This window comes from Triticum aestivum, chromosome 5A, assembly GCF_018294505.1.
Source record: "Triticum aestivum cultivar Chinese Spring chromosome 5A, IWGSC CS RefSeq v2.1, whole genome shotgun sequence".
Taxonomy (NCBI): Eukaryota; Viridiplantae; Streptophyta; class Magnoliopsida; order Poales; family Poaceae; genus Triticum; species Triticum aestivum.
Genome location: NC_057806.1, coordinates 19,748,615 through 19,771,512, shown reverse-complemented (window position 1 = coordinate 19,771,512; position 22,898 = coordinate 19,748,615). Strand labels below are relative to the sequence as shown.

General features: G+C 43.4%; 1 protein-coding gene and 1 long non-coding RNA gene across 2 annotated transcripts; one reads left to right on the top strand and one right to left on the bottom strand.

The window, feature by feature from the left end:
- Positions 1 to 1,104: 1,104 nt before the first annotated feature.
- LOC123102038 (TATA-box-binding protein 2-like) lies at positions 1,105 to 4,735 on the bottom strand. The gene is made up of 8 exons (XM_044523307.1): positions 4,443 to 4,735; positions 3,488 to 3,575; positions 2,826 to 2,897; positions 2,276 to 2,326; positions 2,153 to 2,197; positions 1,972 to 2,064; positions 1,741 to 1,842; positions 1,105 to 1,667 (listed from the first exon to the last, which is right to left on the bottom strand). Exons 1-8 carry the CDS (start codon positions 4,517 to 4,519, stop codon positions 1,593 to 1,595), a joined length of 603 nt encoding a protein of 200 aa, XP_044379242.1. The 5' UTR covers positions 4,520 to 4,735; the 3' UTR covers positions 1,105 to 1,592.
- Positions 4,736 to 17,022: 12,287 nt separating this feature from the next.
- On the top strand, positions 17,023 to 21,672 carry LOC123106380 (uncharacterized). The gene is made up of 4 exons (XR_006451311.1): positions 17,023 to 17,165; positions 17,253 to 17,675; positions 18,276 to 18,343; positions 21,341 to 21,672. It is a non-coding gene; the product is annotated as an uncharacterized lncRNA (long non-coding RNA).
- The last annotated feature ends 1,226 nt before the right edge of the window (positions 21,673 to 22,898 follow it).

The window sequence follows — 22,898 nt, the reverse complement described above, 5'->3', positions numbered from 1 at the left end:
TGATTCGACATCCACCAGTGGGTGCTCCGGGAGGGGGGGGGGGGGCAACTAAAAATCAAATTTGAACTATTTTATTGGGAAACTTCATGTCTGGGTTGTAATATCAATATTTGAATTATTGTTGCATTGTAATATTTGCACATGATGATCCTGGACGAAGGATGATATTACCTTTAATGTCCGTGGACATTTGGGGTGTCTGATTTGACGGACTGCATTAGAGATGCCCTTAAGCAAAAGGATTTTGCTAGATATGGTGATGCATCCAATGATCTCTGAATAAATGTGCATGATAAGTTCATTTTTAATTAGCAGCAAATTTGTTTAGTAGTACTATCAAAAATCCTTTTTTTTATATATTTCAGATAAATGAGCACGATGTAACAATTTTTTCGATTATTACTTCACCGAAAAGTTTCTTCTATAATGAGTAGACCATTACTTTTATTATTATTAATGAATACCGGATTGGGATTCGAATTAAAATCCTGCAAGAATATATATATACAGTGGTATCTTGTCATGAATGAATTGAGGTTAATGGAGAAATCTGCAGCGCATCTTTGGTTCGATCTGTTGCTCCTTTGCCCTGTTTTGCATTACATTTATTCTTGTGTCGGCCGTATGAGCTAGGACAGAAACAGAGGCAGTGAGCCCTTTCAATTTTTCGTACTGTTTTCCCTCCTTCCCTTCCCTTTCATCACACGCAACGCAACGCAACGCAAGCAGAGAGAAATGAAGGGGCCGCACTCGTGTGTGAATTGCTCTTCATGCTGTCATGAATTTTTGTGAGTATGTGCAGCTTTTCTTGCTCTTGTGATTTTTCTAACTTTATCATTGTTTTCAATGCTGATGGATGGATTCTGGTTGAAAAGGAGAAAAAGGCAAGCATTACAGAATTTTTCAGCAAATGTTAAATGGCCGATTTAAGTCATTATGTCCTTACCCAAATGCAACTGACTGAGACAACGCAAACTTCCTCTTGCTATCTGGCTCGACATGAAGCCCTCTTTTTAACAGGGCGCAAACGCGTCTACAAGTACATATACATCAGCTGGCCTTTTCATCATCAAGTCATCAAGGAGAAAAAGGCTCTAGTATCCAGGAGCAAAATTTGCTTGGGTTTTACTCAACTTCCACAAGAGGGTTTTGAGTGAGGAACGATGACAGAATAGGCCCTGCGATGATCAACCATGATCCATCACAAAAAGAAGACCCTAGTCGATTACGACAACAGGTACTTTAAATCTGATGGACAGTAATATATATATAGGTTCCACCGGAAGACAGGCTATGCCTAGACTTTGTGAGGTTGGAGCTGGCAGCAAGCAACAATATCTCCAATTCTGCGTACTTAAAAAGTCACCTGCACACAGAAGAGACGGCGTCCGCACTACTAGTTTCTGAAAGTAGCCACTCATCGCAGTCCAGGAAACACCGCAAACAAAAATAGAACAAGCACCAGAGGCACTGAGCAGCAAAAGGGACAAATCCACCTTTAGTGGCCCAACTTGTCAATGGAACATGGCATTTCCTATCCTATTCCCAACATAGCAATGTCCATTAAACATGCACTCTCAGGAATTATACCATCATTGCTGCACTTTTCTGAACTCCGTCAGGACAGGATATATGTTCTCGAAGGCAGTGTATGTCTCTTCTCTCACCTACAAAGAGAATAGCTTAGACATAGCACCATTACTGAGTAATAGGAAAAACCCAAGGGAAATGACTACCGACCTTTGCTCCAGTCAGAACAATCTTGCCAGAAACAAAAATTAGGAGGACAATCTTTGGCTGCCTCATCCGGTAAATCAGACCAGGAAATAGCTCTGGCTCATACTGTCAAGCAACCGTATAAAATATCAGTTCCAAAACAAGGAAATAGAGAAGTTCCAAGAAAGAAAGAAAAATACTGCCCATGATAAAATAGTGCTAACGGAAACCACAGAATTCAACTTGGTAACTTACACTTGAGAAAGCGCCATGGGAATATGCGAGGCCCTCAAGCCTGATAGGGAATTTGACATCACAAGAGGCAACAATATTCTGGATCTTGAAGTCCTGACATTACAGGATTAACAAACGTTCAGCAAACAAGCAATTATCAAGGTATGAACATGCACACTTTACACAAGTATGGGATGGGTACCTTGAATTTTGCAGGAAAGCCAAGCTTCTGGATTATACGAGCATACTGAAAACAGGAAAACATTTACAATTTGAGAACCTTTTGCCTCTGATATGTATGAAAGGAAAGAAAGCTAGACAATACCTTTCTAGCTGCAAGTTTAGATTGCTGTTCACTTTTTGCTCCAGTGCAAACCTGATAACACAGCAATGGTATACTTTGCATCAGCGTGTAATTAGGAGGATAAGACTACACTAAGACCATAACTCTCTGGTATAACTATCAAATCCACTTCCCAGAAAACGTTAACAAAGTCAACTGAATCAAAACATTTTTGCAGGTTTCCATTATAGTGAATGGGACCAGCTGATACCCAAGGAATTTGAATTGAACTCAAGTATCAACCCAATCTCAACAAATCTTTACTTTACTTTCCAGTGGCTGAAGATGATATTTAGAGGGTCTTTACTGATCAAAAACATTTATTTCAGACATATAGCTAATGAGAAAAATATGTATCGAGCCCTAACCGCTAGTGTCCATGAGGATCTTGCATTGAATTTCAGCAGTCCGCTGACTGCAGCATGAATAGCTACTCATATGCGCGTACAATACCAGCTCCAACGTCATTAAGTAAATAATCAAACTACAAGAGAACATATTCTGCATCAGATGTACATGAACTTGGCCTTACCATTTTTCCTGAAGCAAATATCAATGCGGTAGTTTTTGGTTCTCTTATCCGCATGATAACTGCAGCAAAACGCTGTTCAAAATAGAATGTCAGCAAAGAGAAGCATAACATATATGCTGCTGTAATGCAAAAGACAAGAGCAAATGTTCATGGTTAAATGATTTGTTTTTACCAAATAAATTTTACATAATAGAAGAGATCATACTAACCTAGAAATACTACCGATTATCACATAGAAGTGCATGTTTTAAACAGCACTAACTTTATTCAGTAGATCTCTCTAAAAAAAACTTTATTTAGTAAAACGCAGAATAGAGCAGACAGCAGAGCAGCCATGTCCCATGTATCATACATTCATAACCTTAACCTCATGCAAAGCCTAAAGGTAGTTAAGTAGACAGTCTCAACCCACCATTGTACCAAATCTTATTTAGTAAGCGGTTCTCTAGTTTCTCAGCAAACGAGCACAAATTCAGAAAGTCTCAAATCTTTTACCAGGCTATCCACCGTCTACACAGCCAAATAAAAGATTCAAAAAGACATGCACGCCACAATAGACTTGTGGATGCTAGCAAAGTAATAAAACTTGGACGTTTTCAGAAATATAGCACATAAGAGAACACAAAAACATCATGAAGAATGTATTAGGATAATGATTTCACCTTGGGGTTATACTCTGCATTTCGTGCCTGGAGAGCTATTGCTTTCAGGTCCAATTTACAGTCCAGGTTGACCGTCGACACAATATTCCTGTCATCAAATCAAACACCAGAAGGCAGAGTACACCCAGGAGCGTTAATCTTCGTACTTGGGTAGGAAAAAAGACCACACCACAAAACACTATCGCCCCCAAAAAGCAACATTGCAGCATGGTAAAATGTCCAGCAAATTAGAACACGCTGCACCGACCGGACCAAGTTGGCACAAAGTGGATGACTTGGCATGCTAGATAGACTAACTGCAGAGCAAGTAGACGCAAATATAGATCAGAATGACTCATTTTAAGAGCTGGCAATGAACACAGTGCAAAACTGCACATCATTCACATTCAACTATCCATATGTAGCACCAAACTGCTATTCGTGCATCTCAAGTTCCATGCATATGCATTCCAGAGCATTTAAGCCACGCCGTCGCACAAATTTCAAACCCGGTGACCCCCGACACAAGTTATGAACCCGCTGTCGTTCGGCATTCAAAGTTCCATGCATATGCGTTCCAGAGCATCTAAGCTACACCGTGGCATGAATTCCAAATCCGGTGACAAATTATGACACAGATAACATCTACACAGATATCATCTGAACCAAACCTCTACATTGGTTTATTAATGTATAATTTTCAGTGAACCAATATCGTCAGATTTACGATTTCATTTGGTCGTTCTCTAGAAACCCCTGTCCCCTTCCCTCTTTGGAAAGAAAAGAAAATCAGATCGAACCGAGCCGTGCTCGTCCACCAAATCGACCGCGCCCAATTCAGCAACAGCTCGCTCTATCAAAGTCAACCCTGTCAAAGGGAGGGAGGGAGGGGCCAAGGGGCGCGCGCCGCCGACGGAACCCACCCCCGGCCGACGGCTGTGAAAGCTGAGAGACGGGGACGGGGGGCGGGACTTACTGGAGCGTGGGGATGATGCCGGAGGGGTGCTTGGTCAGATCCACCGGCTCGCTCCCCTCCAGAGCCGCCTCCGCCATCCACCGCCCCCCGCCGCCGCCCCTGGTACCAGCCCCGGCCCCGCGGGAGGAGCCCGGTCCGGGCGCGCCGAGGGAGGAGGCGCCGGTGTGATTCCCGCGGGGAAGACAGAATTCGAAATCCGCGGTGTTTTATAGAGATCGGGGAGAGGGGATCGGAGGAGGCTGCCGCTCGCCTAGGGTTTCCGCGAGGTTGGTGCGGGTGGGGGGTACGGGAGACAGTCGGTTGTTGCGGGGGGTGGGTATTTATAGGCCCAGCGAGGTGACCGGCTGAGGCCCGTCCCGAGGGCGGCGAGGTTGTGTGTGCAGCTCTCACCCGGAGATTACACAATTTGCAAGCACTAATATCTTTGCAATTTTGTACTAATAGCCCATTGACAGGCAAAACATACAGTAAAAAGGAGATTGGGTATGTAGTTATCATCTAATTGATGCCTGAGCAAGTAAACGCTCGCTTGCCTTTTCACGCGCACAGCCACCTCCATTTTCTGGCGGGTTTATTTTTATCTGCATTAATGTGTTGTTTACACACATATACACTCCCTCTGTTCAGTGAAAAGTGTGATATAAAAATTTTAGGACAAATTATAAAATGGAGTAAAAATTTTAGTGCCATCTCTCTTCTTTTTAATTACACCCCCCCCCCCCCTCCATGAGTTAAGTGCATGTAGAAATTAAGGAGTTCATGTGTAGAATGTTATTGGTCTTGATTACCGTGTGATAAGAGAGAAATATTTTTTTCTACTTTAAAGTGCATTGGAAAGGTAGAAGTAAATTCTTTTGTGGACAACTTTAAAGCTAAATGTACACTCTTCACTGGACGGAAGGGGTATGTTACATATATAACAAAATGATATCGCCGTGCATGATCTACATATTTTTCTCGACTGGATCGATGTCGAGTAGGACTGTGGCATAGTATTGCTTTCAATTATTTGGATCTACATATTTATGACTCGGATTGTGTCTTCTTAAACAGGCACATATAAAACCGAATAGAAGTGTCACAAAAAAAATGTATGCCTTGTATGGGCTTCTAGCAACATGGCTTGGTGTCCTTGAAATTTTTGATCTTACAACTTTGAATTTCTCTTACAAGGATGAAATGATGATGGATGTAAAAGGACCAAAACTAAGAAGATCTTCGGTGGTTCTTCAGATCTCCTCTTTATCTGTTCTAGTAGTGGTGGCGGCCTCTAGGGTTCTCCAATGCGTGTCCACCCTTCATGAAAGTGTCTTGTATTGATATGGTGGAGCTCCAGGCACCTCATACGCCCATCCATGCGAGCGGGTGTGCTCGCATGGAAGGTCATCTTTCATTCTGTTTCTCCTTCCCGCTCGCATGAAGGCCGTTTTTCATTATGTTTTGCCTGGTGGCTTGGCCTTCAACATGGAAGTTGCTCCATTTGGCTTGATTTACAATAATTTTCCTTGGTTCCTTCCATATAAGATATTTTCTGCCAAACAATGGAAAAACGGATTTTCTTTGACCCGTCCTTTGATCTTCCCACCATGGTTGGAAGACCCAAATATCTCTCACTCATCGCTTCAGATTCAGTTCATATAGTTTGTTTCAGAGTGTCGTTGTCCTCATCATTACAACCTTTCCCAAAGATGATTGATGATTTTTGGAGATTCACTTTTCTGTCTTGACACCACTTGATATGATTGTAAAATTTCCTTCAGAGCCTCGAGGTTACCCTGTGATCCTTCCAAGAAGATCACATCATCCTCAAATAAGAGGTGAGTAACATGGGGCCAGTGCTCCCAAAGCTCACTCCATTAATTAGGTTATCTCTTTGGGCCTGTTGAAGCAAAGCTGAGAAACCGAGTTAATTGCATGTTGGTACCACATTTGGGGCAACGGTTATGAATCAGTACCACTATTCATTTTTTTTCATATGTCGGTACCAAGTATGGGGCAAGCCGCAACAAAATGGTCTAAACGCGTATTGACGGTGTATCTGACCAACAGGGCCCGCCTGTCAAGAGCCGATGTGGCATGTTCTTTTGCATAAACCCCCATGCTTTATATTTGTTCACACAAATGCCCTCAGTTGTGAAAGAAGATTTAATAGCATTTCTATACATTTTCTGTCAACTCTATTATATCAGGTACAACAACGTGGTGGCGGACCCATGTGGGTCCCGCTTGTTAGTGGGATCAAGAGGGATGGAAGAACGAATTTGGTACTAAAAGCTTCGGGGCCAGGCGGGTTTCGAACTCGAGACCTGCTGGTGGCTGCTCGACTACCGCACCACTGATCGCTTGTTGTCCTGTATGACAAAGAAGTCTTTTGTATCTAGCGAGTAATTTGACAAAATAAATGTAAGAAAAAATTTGTTATTTTTAGGCTCACCTTTTTTTTACTTTTTCCCATTTGAGAAAATAATGTAAGTAAAATTCGAGAAAATAAAGTGTTTGTGTGTTTGTGCATTTGAAAAAAAATGTTCAGAACATTTTTGCAAAATGTTGAACGCGTATTAAAAAATTGCAAATGTATTTTTTAAAATGTTCATCATGCATTATAAAACTTATTATGGTTGCACAATAATTTTTAATACATGTTGTCAACTTTTTGAGTACCTGTGCGTTTAAAATAAATACAATCAATATACACTGAGTTGGGCATATAATATGTTAAATATTCCTAGTTGCCTATTTGAAAAATATAATGGGGATGCACAATAATTGTGCATGCTTGTGGTCCTGAGTGAAGACACATAAAATTTTCTTAAATTTCTTGTTTCAATCCACATAAAATTTAGAAAAAAGTTCATGCTTGGCACTAAATAATACTAATCCACATAAAAGCTTGCCCTCCGTGTGTTCTAATCTGTTTCTTTGCACTAAATAATACTAATATGTAATCTTAAAAAAACTAATATGTATTAATATCCTTTTTAGGGCTATATGTATTAATATCCTGATAAAAAGATGGGCGCGCCTATTCCTCGCCTTCAGCGAGCACATGGGGACGTCTCGCGTCGGGGGCCGCCCAGATGGGCCGGCCCAGCCGTGCGGGAGGCAAAGGCCTATTTTTTTTTCTGTTTTCTGCTCTCGTATTTTGCTTTATTTTTGTACTTTTATTTATGTTTTAAACGTTCCACACACACACACACACACACACACACACACACACACACACACACACACACACATATATATATATATAAACTTCAAAACACATTTTAAAAATGTTGAACAAGTATTTGAAAGATGTTGAATAAGTATTAAAAAAATGTTGAATAAGTATTTGAAAAATGTTGAACAAGTATTTGAAATTTTTCAATAAGTATTACAAATGTTGAACAAGTATTTAAAAAAATGTTGAATGAGTATTTGAAAAATGTTGAACAAGTATTTGAAAAATGTTGAATAAGTATTCGAAATATCGAACAAGTATTTGAAACGAATGTTGATGAACATTCAAAATAAAAATGTTGAACAACTATTTGAAAAATGTTGAACAAGTATTTCAAAAAATGTTGATCATGTATATAAAAATGTTGAACAAGAATTTGAAAAAAATGTTGACAAGTATTTGAAAAAATGTTGATCATGTATCGAAAAAATGATGAACAAGTATTTAAAAAATGCTGAACAAGTATTTGAAGGAAAATCCCAAAAAGAAACAAAAACCTAGCCGCCGCCGGGAGGCGACTAGGGAGGCGATCCCTTTTTCCACCGTTCTCCACTGCGAGGGCGCTGGCCCCCTCTCCCTCCGGCTGCTGCTTCGGCGGCAGGAGGGAGGGGGACCCCGTTCCTCCGCTCTGTAGTTAGGGTTTGGATTTGTAGGTCGTGGTGCGTCGTTGGGGTGGTGGGAGCGGCGCCCAGACGAATAAATCTGCCTCAACTTCACTCCCACACTGGCGGTGTCTTTCATGGCGACGTCTCGGAGTTGATGGCATTGTGTGTTTGCCGATCCTTCAGATCGGCGGCGTTAGGATTCATGGATGGTGTCAGCGAGGCGGCGACGGCGACTCCATCAGGTGTGTCTCTCCTTCTGCTCTGTCCCCGTTGCTGCGGCGTTGTCTCCGACATCATGGTGGAGCAGGGAGGTTTTGTCATCCAGGAGTATGCGCAGACGGTTGTCTACGCAAGTGACAGCTGGAAGATGGTGCATCTTGTGCTGGGTCTACCGTTGGAGGCTGACAATTCTGGTTTCCTTCCCCGACGCCGTAGTCGTGCGGGGGTGTCAGTTCTAAAGTTCGATGGCGTGTCCGAGGACACGTTGCCACAGTCTGATTCTTTCAACGGTAATTGTCGTGGAATTGTCACGGCAGATGTCCTAGTGTGAGGACTTAGTCGTAAGGCCAACGCATCTATGTGGTAGCTTGAGAGGGGTTGAGCGGAATTGAGAGACGCAACACAAGACAAGGGTTTAGACAGCTTTGGGCCCCGGGAAACATTATCCGGTAACAACCCAACATGTTGTTTGAGGCTAGGTCTCATTATGATCATGATCGAGTCGCCGTAAACTGGCTCTCCTAGTTGTGTCTAACCTTAAGATTCTCTCCCTCCCCTCTTGGGGTGCCCTACCCCTCCTTATATAAGTTAAAGGGGCGGGTTACATGTAGAGTCCAACTCGGATTAAGACTTAAACTATTCTAACTTCTCTTCATGGGCTTCTTAACATCTTGGGCTTCTTAACGTCTCGGGCTTATTAACCCCAGACGACTCTGTCTGCTGGGTTATGACTGTCTGCCGGGTTATGACCGTCTGCCGGTTTACCACCTGGTTTAACCGTCTGCTGGTTTACCACCTGGTTTAACTGTCTGTCGGTTTACCACCCGCCGGTTACATCTATCTTAACCATCTGGCTTAACTGTCTGCCTTAACCATTTGTCTTAACTCTCTGCCGGTTTACCAAGTCCTAGCCGGGTTATAATTCCCGTCGGGTCATACCGCGAGGTATATCCCCGACATTATCCCCCAGTTTAATTTGGATTTATCCATGTTAAACTGATCCCGCAAAATAACTCAAGAACAAATTTGACAGGTTGTGCTTCGGGTTAAATATTCTTGTAAGTCGGCACCTGATCACCTTAATTCCTTATCATTTCCTTCTTCTAGAAAATCCGGGTTAACAGGCCAGCTTCATAATCAATTTGCTGACATTGATTTCTCACAGAGAAAAAATGTGAAGAATAAAACATTTGACTCAGCTTCCAATGCTTAAAAAATACTAGTCCTTGAAATACTCATCTGATTCTTCAGCCGGCTTGAAGATGTAAAACTTGCCGGTTTATCATTGCCAAAATTGCCAGTTTATAAATATTGATGGCACCGGGTCATAATTGTTTGTTAACATCAAGCTTAAAAATACACCTCTTATATGCATATCACTTGTAGCCCCCAAGTCTTAAGAAGGGAACGTAGTAACAAATTAAGACTTGCTTCAATATGAATGTCACAAGCTTAAAGAAATCCAGGTTGTTCATCTCAATCATTAGTCATAAACTGAGTATTCCACATATGTAGCCCCCAAGTGCCGGGTTGTTATGCTTGCAGCAACCTGGGACTTGTAATTGCCTTATGCTCATAAAAACTTCAACCAGTGTAGCCCCCAAGGGCCGGGTCATTATGCAATAATGAGCAGGGACTTTATAGATATGATAATATAGATTTGAACAACAACGTGTAGCCCCCAAGGTCCGGCTTAGTAAGATAATATGGAGCTGGGACTTTATATATACTTCATTGAAAATAACATCATATGATGTAACCCCCATCATGGGGCTTGAACCCACATCCACAAGGTTGAGAGCTTTGTGCTTTACCAACTGATTAGTGGATCCTTCAATATAATGGATTAAGACTTGTGTACCTTAAATTTTTGACAGGAGCAATTGGTAGCCCCCAAGGACCGGCTTAGATGTGATGAGTCGGGTCTTCAATAATGCCAGTAAAAATGACTTTACATTAGCCCCCAAGTGTCATGGTGCATGCTTGCAGCGACATGAGACTTGCATATTTGATGCAATCTCAACTTGAATAATGTAGCCCCCAAATGCCGGGTCGTAAGCCTGCAGCGACTCGGGACTATTCCTTCCATTGTAGCCACTGATAAAATAATAGCCATTGCGCTAAAGCGACTTTGAAAACCTCAATCATAATACTGGTTATTGATAACCATAATAAAAATCCAGCCATGTTGGCTATTAAAGATTTGAATAATATAACCCGGTTTGAAAACCGGTTCATGTGATATTTGATCACATTGTTGGTTTACCAAGCCAGTGTAGTAAGGGTGATAACCCAAAATTTGAGCACTGGTAATTATCATATATTGCCGGCTTATGAAGAAAGCCAGGCCGGGCTAAAAAACATCGGATATTATCTTATCTCATACTAGCGACTTATAGTCGAAAGCCAGGCCGGGTTAATAAACACCGGTGAATTATAATCATAAAGCATTATAAGCCTCATCAAATAAACCTCAAAAGATCTGTTGAATAAAAACAAACGAAAAAATGAGGCTTTTCATGGGCTGCCAGGCCAGAAATCGAGTGCTTTCACGGGCTGCACAGGCCACTGAGTTAAACCATTTTACAAACCTTATAAGATGGACCTCACATAACCAATCGTCGTTTTAACTTTGACAAGTTGAGGGTCTGCATAAGATTGACTTGTCAAATGTTCGGCGGGCCATTCCAGGAATACCTGGGCGGAGTGGCTTACTTAAAATGCAGGATAACCCGGGGTTTTAAGTGAATACTCCTGGCTTCGAAGCCTAGCTTTTAAGCCTATCACAAGGGTTATAGCAACTCTTGTTCTTTAGAACAAAAGGGCCCCCAAGCAATATTTATGAGCTATGCTCAATGGGCACCTATGTTTGAGTTGTGCTTTTGCAACAGACTCTCTTTGGTCCCTTTAACCTGGGTAGCAAGCCCCCAAGTGTTTTGTAAGAATGGCGTATAAGCCGGATTAAAGGGTAATCATAGCTTCTCTTTGGTCCCTTTAACCTGGGTAATCACAACTTCTCTTCAATATAATGGATTAAGACTTGTGTACCTTAAATTTTTGACAGGAGCAATTGGTAGCCCCCAAGGACCGGCTTATTATGATGTGATGAGTCGGGTCTTCAATAATGCCAGTAAAAATGACTTTGCATTAGCCCCCAAGTGTCATGGTGCATGCTTGCAGCGACATGAGACTTGCATATTTGATGCAATCTCAACTTGAATAATGCAGCCCCCAAATGCCGGGTCGTAAGCCTGCAGCGACTCGGGACTATTCCTTCCATTATAGCCATTGATAAAATAATAGCCATTGCACTAAAGCGACTTTGAAAACCTCAATCATAATACTGGTTATTGATAACCATAATAAAAATCCAGCCATGTTGGCTATTAAAGATTTGAATAATATAACCCGGTTTGAAAACCGGTTCATGTGATATTTGATCACATTGTTGGTTTACCAAGCCAGTGTAGTAAGGGTGATAACCCAAAATTTGAGCACTGGTAATTATCATATATTGTCGGCTTATGAAGAAAGCCAGGCCGGGCTAAAAAACACCGGATATTATCTTATCTCAAACTGGCGACTTATAGTCGAAAGCCAGGTCGGGTTAATAAACACCGGTGAATTATAATCATAAAGCATTATAAGCCTCACCAAATAAACCTCAAAAGATCTGTTGAATAAAAACAAACGAAAAAACGTTCATGGGCTGCCAGGCCGGAAATCGAGTGCTTTCACGGGCTGCACATGCCACTGAGTTTCTCACACGTATCTATGCTTAAGTCTGTCCGAATCATGTTAGCAATTGCCGCATTTTATGAAATCTGGCAAATGGATAACAAAACTGCAATCCTTAATGGATTTATTAAAGAAGAGTTGTATATGATGCAACCAGAAGGTTTTGTCAATCCTAAAGGTGCTAACAAAATATGCAAGCTCCAGCGATCCATTTATGGACTGGTGCAAGCATCTCGGAGTTGGAATACACGCTTTGATAGGTTGATCAAAGCATATAGTCTTATACAGACTTGCGATGAAGCCTGTATTTACAAGAAAGTGAGTGGGAGCACTACAACATTTCTGATAAGTATATGTGAATGACATATTGTTGATCGGAAATAATGTAGAATTATTCTGCAAAGCATAAGGGAGTGTTTGAAAGGAGTTTTTAAAAGAAAGACCTCGGTGAAGCTACATATTGAGCATCAAGATCTATAGAGATAGATCAAGACGCTTGATAAGTTTTTTCAATGAGTACATACCTTGACAAGATTTTGAAGTACTTCAAAATGGAACAGTCAAAAAAAGAGTTCTTGCCTGTGTAACAAGGTGTGAAATTGAGTAAGACTCAAAGCCCGACCATGGCAGAAGATAGAAAGAGAGTGAAAGTCATTCCCTATGCCTCAGCCATAGGTTCTACAAAGTATGCCATGCTGTGTACCAGATCTATTGTATACCCTACACTGATTTTGGCAAGGGAGTACAATAGTGATCTAGGAGTAGATCACTAGACAGCGGTCAAAATTATCCTTAGTGGAATAAGAATATGTTTCTCGATTATGGAGGTGACAAAAAGGTTCGCCGTAAAGGGTTACGTCGATGCAAGCTTTGACACAGATCTGGATGACTCTAAGTCTCGATCTAGATACATATTGAAAGTGGGAACAATTAGCTAGAGTAGCTCCGTGCAGAGCATTGTTGACATAGATATTTGCAAAATACTTACGGATCTGCATATGACAGACCCGTTGACTAAAATTATCTCACAAGCAAAACATGATCACACCTTAGTACTCTTTGGGTGTTAATCACATAGCGATGTGAACTAGATTACTAACTCTAGTAAACCCTTTGGGTGTTGGTCACATGGCGATGTGAACTATGGGTGTTAATCACATGATGATGTGAACTATCGATGTAAATCACATGGTGATGTGATCTAGATTATTGACTCTAGTGCAAGTGGGAGACTGAAGGAAATATGCCCTAGAGGCAATAATAAAGTTATTATTTATTTCCTTATTTCATGATAAATGTTTATTATTCATGCTAGAGTTGTATTAACCGGAAACATAATACATGTGTGAATATATAGACAAACAGTGTGTCACTAGTATGCCTCTACTTGACTAGCTCGTTGATCAAAGATGGTTATGTTTCCTAACCATGGACAGAGTTGTCATTTGATTAATGGGATCACATCATTAGGAGAATGATGTGATTGACATGACCCATTCCGTTAGCTTAGCACCCGGTCGTTTAGTATGTTGCTATTGCTTTCTTCATGACTTATACATGTTCCTATGACTATGAGATTATGCAAATCCCGTTTACCGGAGGAACATTTTGTGTGCTACCAAACGTCACAACGTAACTGGGTGATTATAAAGGTGCTCTAAGGTGTCTCCGAAGGTACTTGTTGGGTTGGCGTATTTCGAGATTAGGATTTGTCACTCCGATTGTCGGAGAGGTATCTCTGGGCCCTCTCGGTAATGCACATCACTTAAGCCTTGCAAGCATTGCAACTAATGAGTTAGTTGCGAGATGATGTATTACGGAACGAGTAAAGAGACTTGCCGGTAACGAGATTGAACTAGGTATTCAGATACCGACGATCGAATCTCGGGCAAGTAACATACCGATGACAAAGGGAACAACGTATGTTTTTATGCGGTCTGACCGATAAAGATCTTCGTAGAATATGTAGGAGCCAATATGGGCATCCACGTCCCGCTATTGGTTATTGACAAGAGAGGTGTCTCGGTCATGTCTACATAGTTCTCAAACCCGCAGGGTCCGCACGCTTAACGTTCGTTGACGATATAGTACTATGAGTTATGTATGTTGGTGACCAAATGTTGTTCGGAGTTTTGGATGAGATCACGGAAATGACGAGGAACTCCGGAATGGTCCGAAAGTAAAGATTGATATGTGGATAGTAGTGTTTGATCTCCGAAAGGGTTCCAGAATTCACCGGAAGGGGTTCCGGATGTTTCTCGAAATGTTTGGGCACAAGAACACTTTATCTGGGCCAAAGGGGAAAGCCCACGAGGCTTTTGGAAAGTGCAAAAGGAAGTTTTGCGGAGACCAGAGGCTAGACGCCAGGAACCCTGGCGTCTAGGGGGTAGACGCCGGGAACCCTGGAGTCCAAGAAGGACTCTTGCCTTTCGGGTGAAACCGACTTTGAGGAGGTTTTTACTCCAAGTTTCGACCCCAGGGCTCAACATATAAATAGAGGGGTAGGGCTAGCTGTTGGGGAACGTAGTAATTTCAAAAAAATTCCTACGCACACGCAAGATCATGGTGATGCATAGCAATGAGAGGGGAGAGTATTGTCTACGTACCCTTCTAGACCGAAAGCGGAAGCGTTATATCAACGTGGTTGATGTAGTCGTACGTCTTCACGATCCGACCGATCCAAGCACCGAAACTACGGCACCTCCGAGTTCTAGCACACGTTCAGCTCGATGACGATCCCCGGACTCCGATCCGGCAAAGTGTCGGGGAAGTGTTCCGTCAGCACGACGGCGTGGTGACGATCTTGATGTTCTACTGTCGCAGGGCTTCGCCTAAGCACCGCTATAATATTATCGAGGAGTATGGTGGAGGGGGGCACCGCACACGGCTAAGAGAACGATTACGAAGATCAACTTGTGTGTCTAGAGGTGCCCCTCTGCCCCCCGCACTACTAGAAATCCCCATATTTCCGACGGTGAAATATAATAGCCGACGGGCCGTCGGTTATTAGAGTAATAGCCGACGATAGTTCCAATGGCCGACCGTTATTGCCAACTCACACGTATTACTACCAATAGCCGATGGTATACTAGATTGCCTGACGGTAAAAATCCAACTCTCGGAGAACCAATTAAATGCCCGATGGTTCATTATAATGTCTCACAATTTTTGCTACACCCTCGGGGATTGCATGTAATGCCTGACGGTGAAATTTAATAGCCGAAGGTGAAAATAAAACTCTCACCTATTATTGCAAATGGCCGATGGTACATATGTGACTCTCGGTTATTTAGAAAATACCCGACGGGGGATAGCAATAACTGACGGTTAACTTTCACTCTCGGTGATATGCTTCAATGGATGACGTCAATAAACGTGTGGAATGGCCAATATTAATTATATTCCAGATATTGCGAGATGGTACATTTCTCTATAAGTATTAACCAATAGCCAGTATTCTAGAGTGTCTACTCACAGGCTATGTATTCGCGCATAAGGTGATTTTATATACAGAAGTATGTATAAATTTCACGCTTTTAATTGTTGATTTGCAAGTTCCATTGAGAAGTTTTATCTCTATATCAGAAATTTATTACTCCGGTTGTAGATTCTGTAGGTCGGAGGGGCGTTGGGTTCGGGCTCAATGTCGGGGGAAACCCTTGATCAGTGAGGTCGGCCACGATGTTGGCGATGCCCATGGCGCTGTTTTCCTTCTTGTGGGCAACATCAAGACCTACACCCGGCCCTCCGCCTCTTGTCCCCGGGCGAAAGCCCAAAATCTCCGGATTGGGCGACGGCAGTGCATCGGGGTTGCTTTCTTCTTGAAGGTGCCACCTTGGAAGCTCTTTGTGGTTAGGGCTCGGTGCAGTGGTGGTCTACTGGTCTTCAATAGTGTCCATGCTCGGCAGCTACGGTGGGTGTTTGGGTCTTGGCCGGAGATGGTGGCGATGTATGAGTTTCCTTTAGGGGTGAGCTCGCCATGACTGTTGTCCTATCCTCGACAACTGTTTGGCCTGTCCATTCGTGCTTTCGGGTGAGTTGCTTTGCCTGCCGACGGGAAGGCGTCCTTCGATCTAGGACGAGAGGGCAGGGGTGCCCTCTTTGGAGGCAGCGACGGGACAACAAGTTTGACCTTGGGAGGGACAGAGTGTGGCTTTCGTCCGGCGGTGAATAGCTCCCTTGTCGGAGTCGTTGATGACATGATCTGAGGCCGTCGTTGTTCCATGGAGTTGTGTATCCCGTTGATTCATATTCCGTTTCTTGTTGTATGGCCGGTTGTAATTTGTGGTTTTCTTTATATATAAGGCGACGTGAAAGCCTTTTTCGGTATAGCACACACATTCAACTATAACTTTATATATGCATATTAATATACTCCCTTCGTCCCAAAATAAGTGTCTAAAAATTAGTATAAAGTTGAGACACTTATTTTGAAACAGAGGGGGTATTATTAAAGAGAGCTGCTATAAAATATAAAGTAGTGATCTAAACGCTTTTATATTTCTTTACAGAAGCAGTAAGATTTACTTACAACGATTCATGTCAAATATAGACTGATTCCCTAATTTGGTTCATGTTTTTCGAGCTGATTTGGGTCCAACACACGTGACTATAGCATCAGCCAATCGTACAAAGATCGGGCAGGGTAATTTCCATCATGGAATTACTTTTTATAGACTTCGCAAAAAAAGGAATTAATTTTTATAGAAAATCTAAAAATAATTACTGTACTTCTGACATACTCCGTTCAATATTTCCCTCTTGATAACAAATTTTATCGTACGTGGCCACGTCCTCCCATCTCTCACCCCCTTTTCCCTCTGATGAAACCTCCCACGCCGCTCCTTCTCTTTCCCCCATCCCCGCCAGTCCGCCACCACGCGCCAATCCCGCCGTCGCCCGTTGATCCGGCGCGCACTTCCACCCTTGTCTCTCTCCCTGGTCCAGCAACGTCACCCAGCCCTTTAGCTTTTCCTCCCGATGCGAAAATGTCCTTTTGACTCCCGTCTCCATCTTGTTGGCTCGCAGATCTGGCAGCCCTCGGTCACTACGCTGCGAGCTCTGGCCGGCTTGACCTCGTCGCCCCCATCCAATAGGTGCTCGACGCCGCTCCTCGGGACCGCGGCGATCTTCTTCATGGGCTCTCTCTCTCTCCCTTCACCTCCTACGCCATGTATCGGCCCCTTCCTGAAGCTCCTCCTCATCCGGGTGGCCCCCTGATGTCGCCGAGTGGACCACGCCCACTCCTGCCTCGGCCCGCCTGTACCAGGTCCGATCGCCTGGGCTTTGCGCAATTCGTCGAGCAGGTCATATATGTGGCATGTGTACGTGTGCTTTTGTAATGGATGGTTGGATTGTGTTCTGGTGGTTGGGGTGCAGGATTTGCTCCTGTTGTTCAAGTTGAATAGCGGGGAGATGGAGGAGATGGTGCCATGAAGGGCTAGTGTGGTGGTGAGTTTCAAGTTCTATAACGAGGCCATGGTTGTTTGCATGTCTGTTTAGGTCTTTTTTTCCTTTGTATGGTTGTTCAAAAACAAAGCCGAGCCAATTAGTTTGGAAAATAAAGTCAAGCCTATGTGTTGAAAAATAGTTTGATTAACTAGCAAGTGGCCATTTGGCGCCGGTGAGTTGAGCTGGCTAGCTTGTGTTGATGCATGCATGTTTGGTCAAGGCTAGCTAGTTGCAGCAGTTGGGAATAGTACATAAGAGAGGAGACCCGATATCAGCGTGTAATCAGGACTGGCATGTATACTTGATACTACTGTATAGCTTAACTAGCAGTCCCTGTAAGCAAACCAACTAACGTTGAAGAGGTCCTCCATTCATGTCATAGTACGCACATTCCTAGTTCTTTTTCCTTCAGTTTTGGTTCGTAGATGTAATTGTAAGTTTTGTAATCTCACTTTTGCTTTTCTTCTCAGTATTTTGTAGTTCTGTAACATTTAACTTGTATGCCTAAGGATGAAGCAGCCACTGACATCTTAACATCATGTCCCGTGTGTTCTTTCTCAAAGATGTAGAGCAGGGGTTCTTACAGTTTGATAAATACAGGGCACATCAGATTCTAAAGGCGGCTTTGAAAGAGGGTGAGATGATGCTCGTCAAGACTAACTGAAAAGGTTAGTCCATCATGTCTTACCCATTTAGTTATGCGCCAATTTAGTTCTGGACAACATGAGCATGCTGTGGATAACTTGCTTTGAGACATGCTCTTTTTATTTGAGCCTGATTTCTTGGCTTACCTCACTGCCTACGTGGTACTATTGTACTATATATGATGTATGCACCTGTTTATGCCTTATTTTCCCAGATGTGGCTCATAACTGAGATATCTATCTATTAAATCCATCTTAATTAAGGTGCGATGGCACAATTTGGTTAAACTCATATAGGAAAAGATGTTGCTATAATCAATTACAGTAAAATCATTTGCACAGAGAATAATATTTCAACATTAGACAATATGATCTAGCATGTTTGATCCTTGTCAGGCGTCCTCCTTTCTAGCTTTTGTTTTTCCCTCAGGAGGCGTCTTTGCCGTCTAGAGGCGTCTTTGCCGTCTGCTTTTCGTCGGGCAGACGGCAAAGAAAAGGTTTGCCATTAACAAAAGACGGCAAAGAAAAACTAATGGCAAAATATACTTTGCCGTCTGCGATAAAAAACACAGACGACAAAAAGCTTATTTTTCCATCTACAAAAATAAATACAGACGGCAAAGATCTTTACCGTCTGTATTTTGTATTACAGACGGCATAATGCATACTTTGCCGTGTGTATTAAAAAATTTAGACGGCAAATATTTTTGCCATCTGTAGCAGTAGAGGCAGACGGCAAAGCAAAGAAACACATCTCGCGGATTGATCTCCTGGATCGATGAGCTGGCACGATCCTCTCCACATGCTCCCGGATCAGTCTCCCACGCCCCCACGTCCTCTCTCTCCACCCACCAATGCAAGGGCCCCACCCACCACGCACGTCCCACCCACCCACACCCACCATTGAGATGCCCTGCGCCCCCGCCCGTGCTTCCCCTGCCACCGCCCACTCCACAAGCCACCGCTGCCTCGCCGGACCCCGTCGCCGCTGGCCTCCTCCCGTCTTCGTGCGACCACGCAGTACGCACGCCGCCGTCCTCCGCTGGCCTCCGCGCGCCTCCTCCGCCCTCCGCCCGGGCGCCCGCCTCCGCGCACCTCCGACGGCCTCCGCCTGGCCGGCCGACTCCGCGCGCCTCCCACGGCCTCCGCTTGCCTCCTCCCTGCTCCACACGCCGCCGCGTCCGCCTCCTGCAGCCATCCAAGCTGGAGGCCTCGCGGAATCATTCCTGCCCCGACTGCTCGTCTCCGGACCCCTCGCCGGACTTTGCCTCTCCATCCCTCGCCGGACTCCCCTGCGGCCGCTCCTCTCCTTTCCCCGCCGCGGCCGAGCCTCCCCGACCTCCTCCTCTCAGCCCCTCGCCGGACTCCTCCGCGGACGCTCCTCTCCATTCCCCGCCACGGCCTCCCCTCGCACGACCCCGACGCGGCCGGGCCTCCCCAACCTCCTCCTCTCCGCCCCTCACCGGACTACGCCGGGACCGTCACTCACCGGACCCGCCGCAACCATCCCTCGCTGGATCCCGCCGCGCCTGAGCCGCCCCTCGCCGGACCCCGCCGCGCCTGAGACTCCACAACCTCCTCCTCTCTGCCCCGAGCACTAGACCTCCCCCGGCAGTGACATCGGTTGCAGGATTTGGCTACCCCGGCGACCACCGAACGCTTCAACTGACGTAATTTTTAACCTAAAAAAAACTGACGTAATTTTTTTTAAAATAAAAAACAATCTTCGCCGTCTGTAGTTTAGTTTTAGTGACGGCAAAGGAAACGTTTTGACTGACGGCAAAGACTTCATTCTTTGCCGTCTGTTATTTATAAGGCTAACGGCGAAGCAGATTTGGCTGACGGCAAAGTCTTTGCCGTCTTCACGATAAAAAGCTGACGGCAAAGTATTCTTTGCCGATTATACTTTGCCGTCTGAGTTTGCCGTCTGCCTCCTGACGGCAAAATCTTTGCCGTCTGGATTTAGGCCTTTACCGTCTGTGATCTACAGACGGCAAATTAACTGTTTCCTGTAGTGGTACTAGCTTTGCCTCTTTTGGTCTTCAGCTTTCCAGACCTTGATGCTTTTGAGAATGTCCAGCAAACTTGGTTTCTTTTTAGTAACGGAACTAGAGGGGTGCCTCTCTCTTTATCTAAAAATGTGGACAGTATTGAATTTTTTTTGGAAGTGCATACAGAAATAATGGTAGCTTAACATGAAGAATGATTGTGACCTGTCATACGAAACATAAGAAGTTGCTTAATTTGGTATGCGCAATATAACCTAAACTATTGTTGGTGGAGAGTAGTGTGCTACTGCTATTTAATTTGTTTGAATGAAAAATTATATTTACATCTTTCTTTACATGGCATTCTTAATCTGTTTTTTTGTATTTATTGTATGCCCAAACTAGCCAATAGTGTTATGCTAGTCTACTGCTTCTGTTGTGTCATCAGACTGCAAAATATAAGTGCTAGTATATATACTTCAGTGAGGTTGCAGATGTCCATTGTACATTTAATTTGTACTTGGTTATCATTTTACAACTTCAACAAGCCAATGAATCGATTATCGACACGACATATGCGTCTTTCAGATAAGGCTTTTTTTACCTGTATCACATGGCCATCTTGGTGTAACCATAGTACATGCGGGTTCTGGACATAGTATTGTTATAGTTAATTAGAAAATTATCATGTGCTTCGAATTATACTAATGTTACAAGTAATTTGAAAAGCATGATGTGTTCTTAACCGTTGCAAACTTATAATGAAATTGACATTAGTGCAGTTTATTGGTATATTCCTTTTGTACACAGAGCAACGTGTAGTACTCAGTCTATTATTTGGAGTTGCGTTCCTGCTGATTCATGTAACCCTGAAAATTGCCTGTGAAGGACCAAAAGGTGAATATGTAGTCATACTGTTAGATATCTAACCAGTCAATTAGAACATCTAAGTTCCTTTTTTGTACCCTCAATTAAATTTCAACTACAGTACATCATTTTCATCTCCCTTACATCTAGTCTAATCATTTCTTAGGAATGGGAGACAGTACTGGAAGAATCATGATCTATGGCAAGGGTGATGATGTCTATGGCGATGATTGTTATGATCTATTTGGCGACGAGCATTATGATCCACATGGTGATGAAGGGTGATGAGTCTAGTGATCTTTCTTCAAGACGTTCAACAAAGTGAAGTCATGGGGTTTTGGTCAATTTAGCTTATGCATAATGCTTGGACCATTATATCTTAGTTACATTTTTTTTGCATTTAAAACTTCCTAGATTGTTCATCACGATCAATGTAATTTTGATGCAACTCTTCTGATATTTTGAAAGCTGTGCTATATACAATATATGTTACTTGGTCATGTGTGGGCTGCGCAATTATGTGATATATTTGAAATGAAAAGCAATCCTCTAAGGGTGACTAATGGCCTACCAATGGCCTACCATGCAACGAACATCTGAGCTACACAATATGCCAACTTCTCAGCGTTGTTATATATATATATATATAGTAACGCTAAACTAAGTGTGAGTGTAAAATAGCTTATTCTACACCCCAATAACGGTACATACAAAATATAGTAACACAATATGCAAAATATAGTAATTTTCATAAAAATATACTAAATTACAAACTTGGGTAGTAAAAAAATATTTTCTAAATTACTACATTTCATACACCGTTTTACTAGATTTTGTATATAGCGTTACTAGGGGGTGTAGAATAAGCTATTCTACACTCACGCTTAGAATAGCGTTACCCTATATATATATTGAGGGTGTTCGTCGGCCTCTCAACTATACGAATAAATGAAGGGGTGTATGCACAACCAGTGATTATACTAGCTGATAGTTTGGTTCTCCTCTTAGTTATAATGAACCCCGAGGGGCCAAATATGCCGTCACCTATTGCAAAAGTCGAGGGGAATTTATAACTGTCAGGAAATAAATTCCCGAAGGGAAACCATCAGATATGAGCATTGTCGAGTTTTGGGGAACTGGCTCGCGACCAAAATATGACCGACGGCTCACCGTCAGCTAAATACCGTGGAAAAATGTATTAACCTACGGTACCGTCGGCTATTATTGTAATGGCCGACCAAGCATAGATGACGGGAGATTGCCGACGGTGTACCGTCGGTTATAAAGAAAGATGACGGTGAAGGAAAATATTCGACGGTAATTTGACCCTCGGTTATAATGGGAAATCTAGTAGTGCCGTATATAAAGGAGCAAGGGGGGGGGGGTGCGGCCGGCCCTAGGAGGAGGCGCGCCGGAGGAGTCCTACTCCCACCGGGAGTAGGACTCCCCCCTTTCCCTAGTTGGATTAGGACTTGAGGGGGGGAGGAAGAGAGGGGGGAAAGGAAAGGGGGGGGGCGCCCCCCTCCTTGTCCAATTCGGACTTGGGGGGGGGGGAGGGGCGCGCGGCTGCCCCTAGGCCTCCTCTCCTCTTCCTCCACTAGGCCCATTAAGGCCCATTAGGTTACCGGGGGGTTCCGGTAACCTCCCGGTACTCCGGTAAAATGCCGATTTCACCCGGAACACTTCCGATGTCCAAACATAGGCTTCCAATATATAAATCTTTA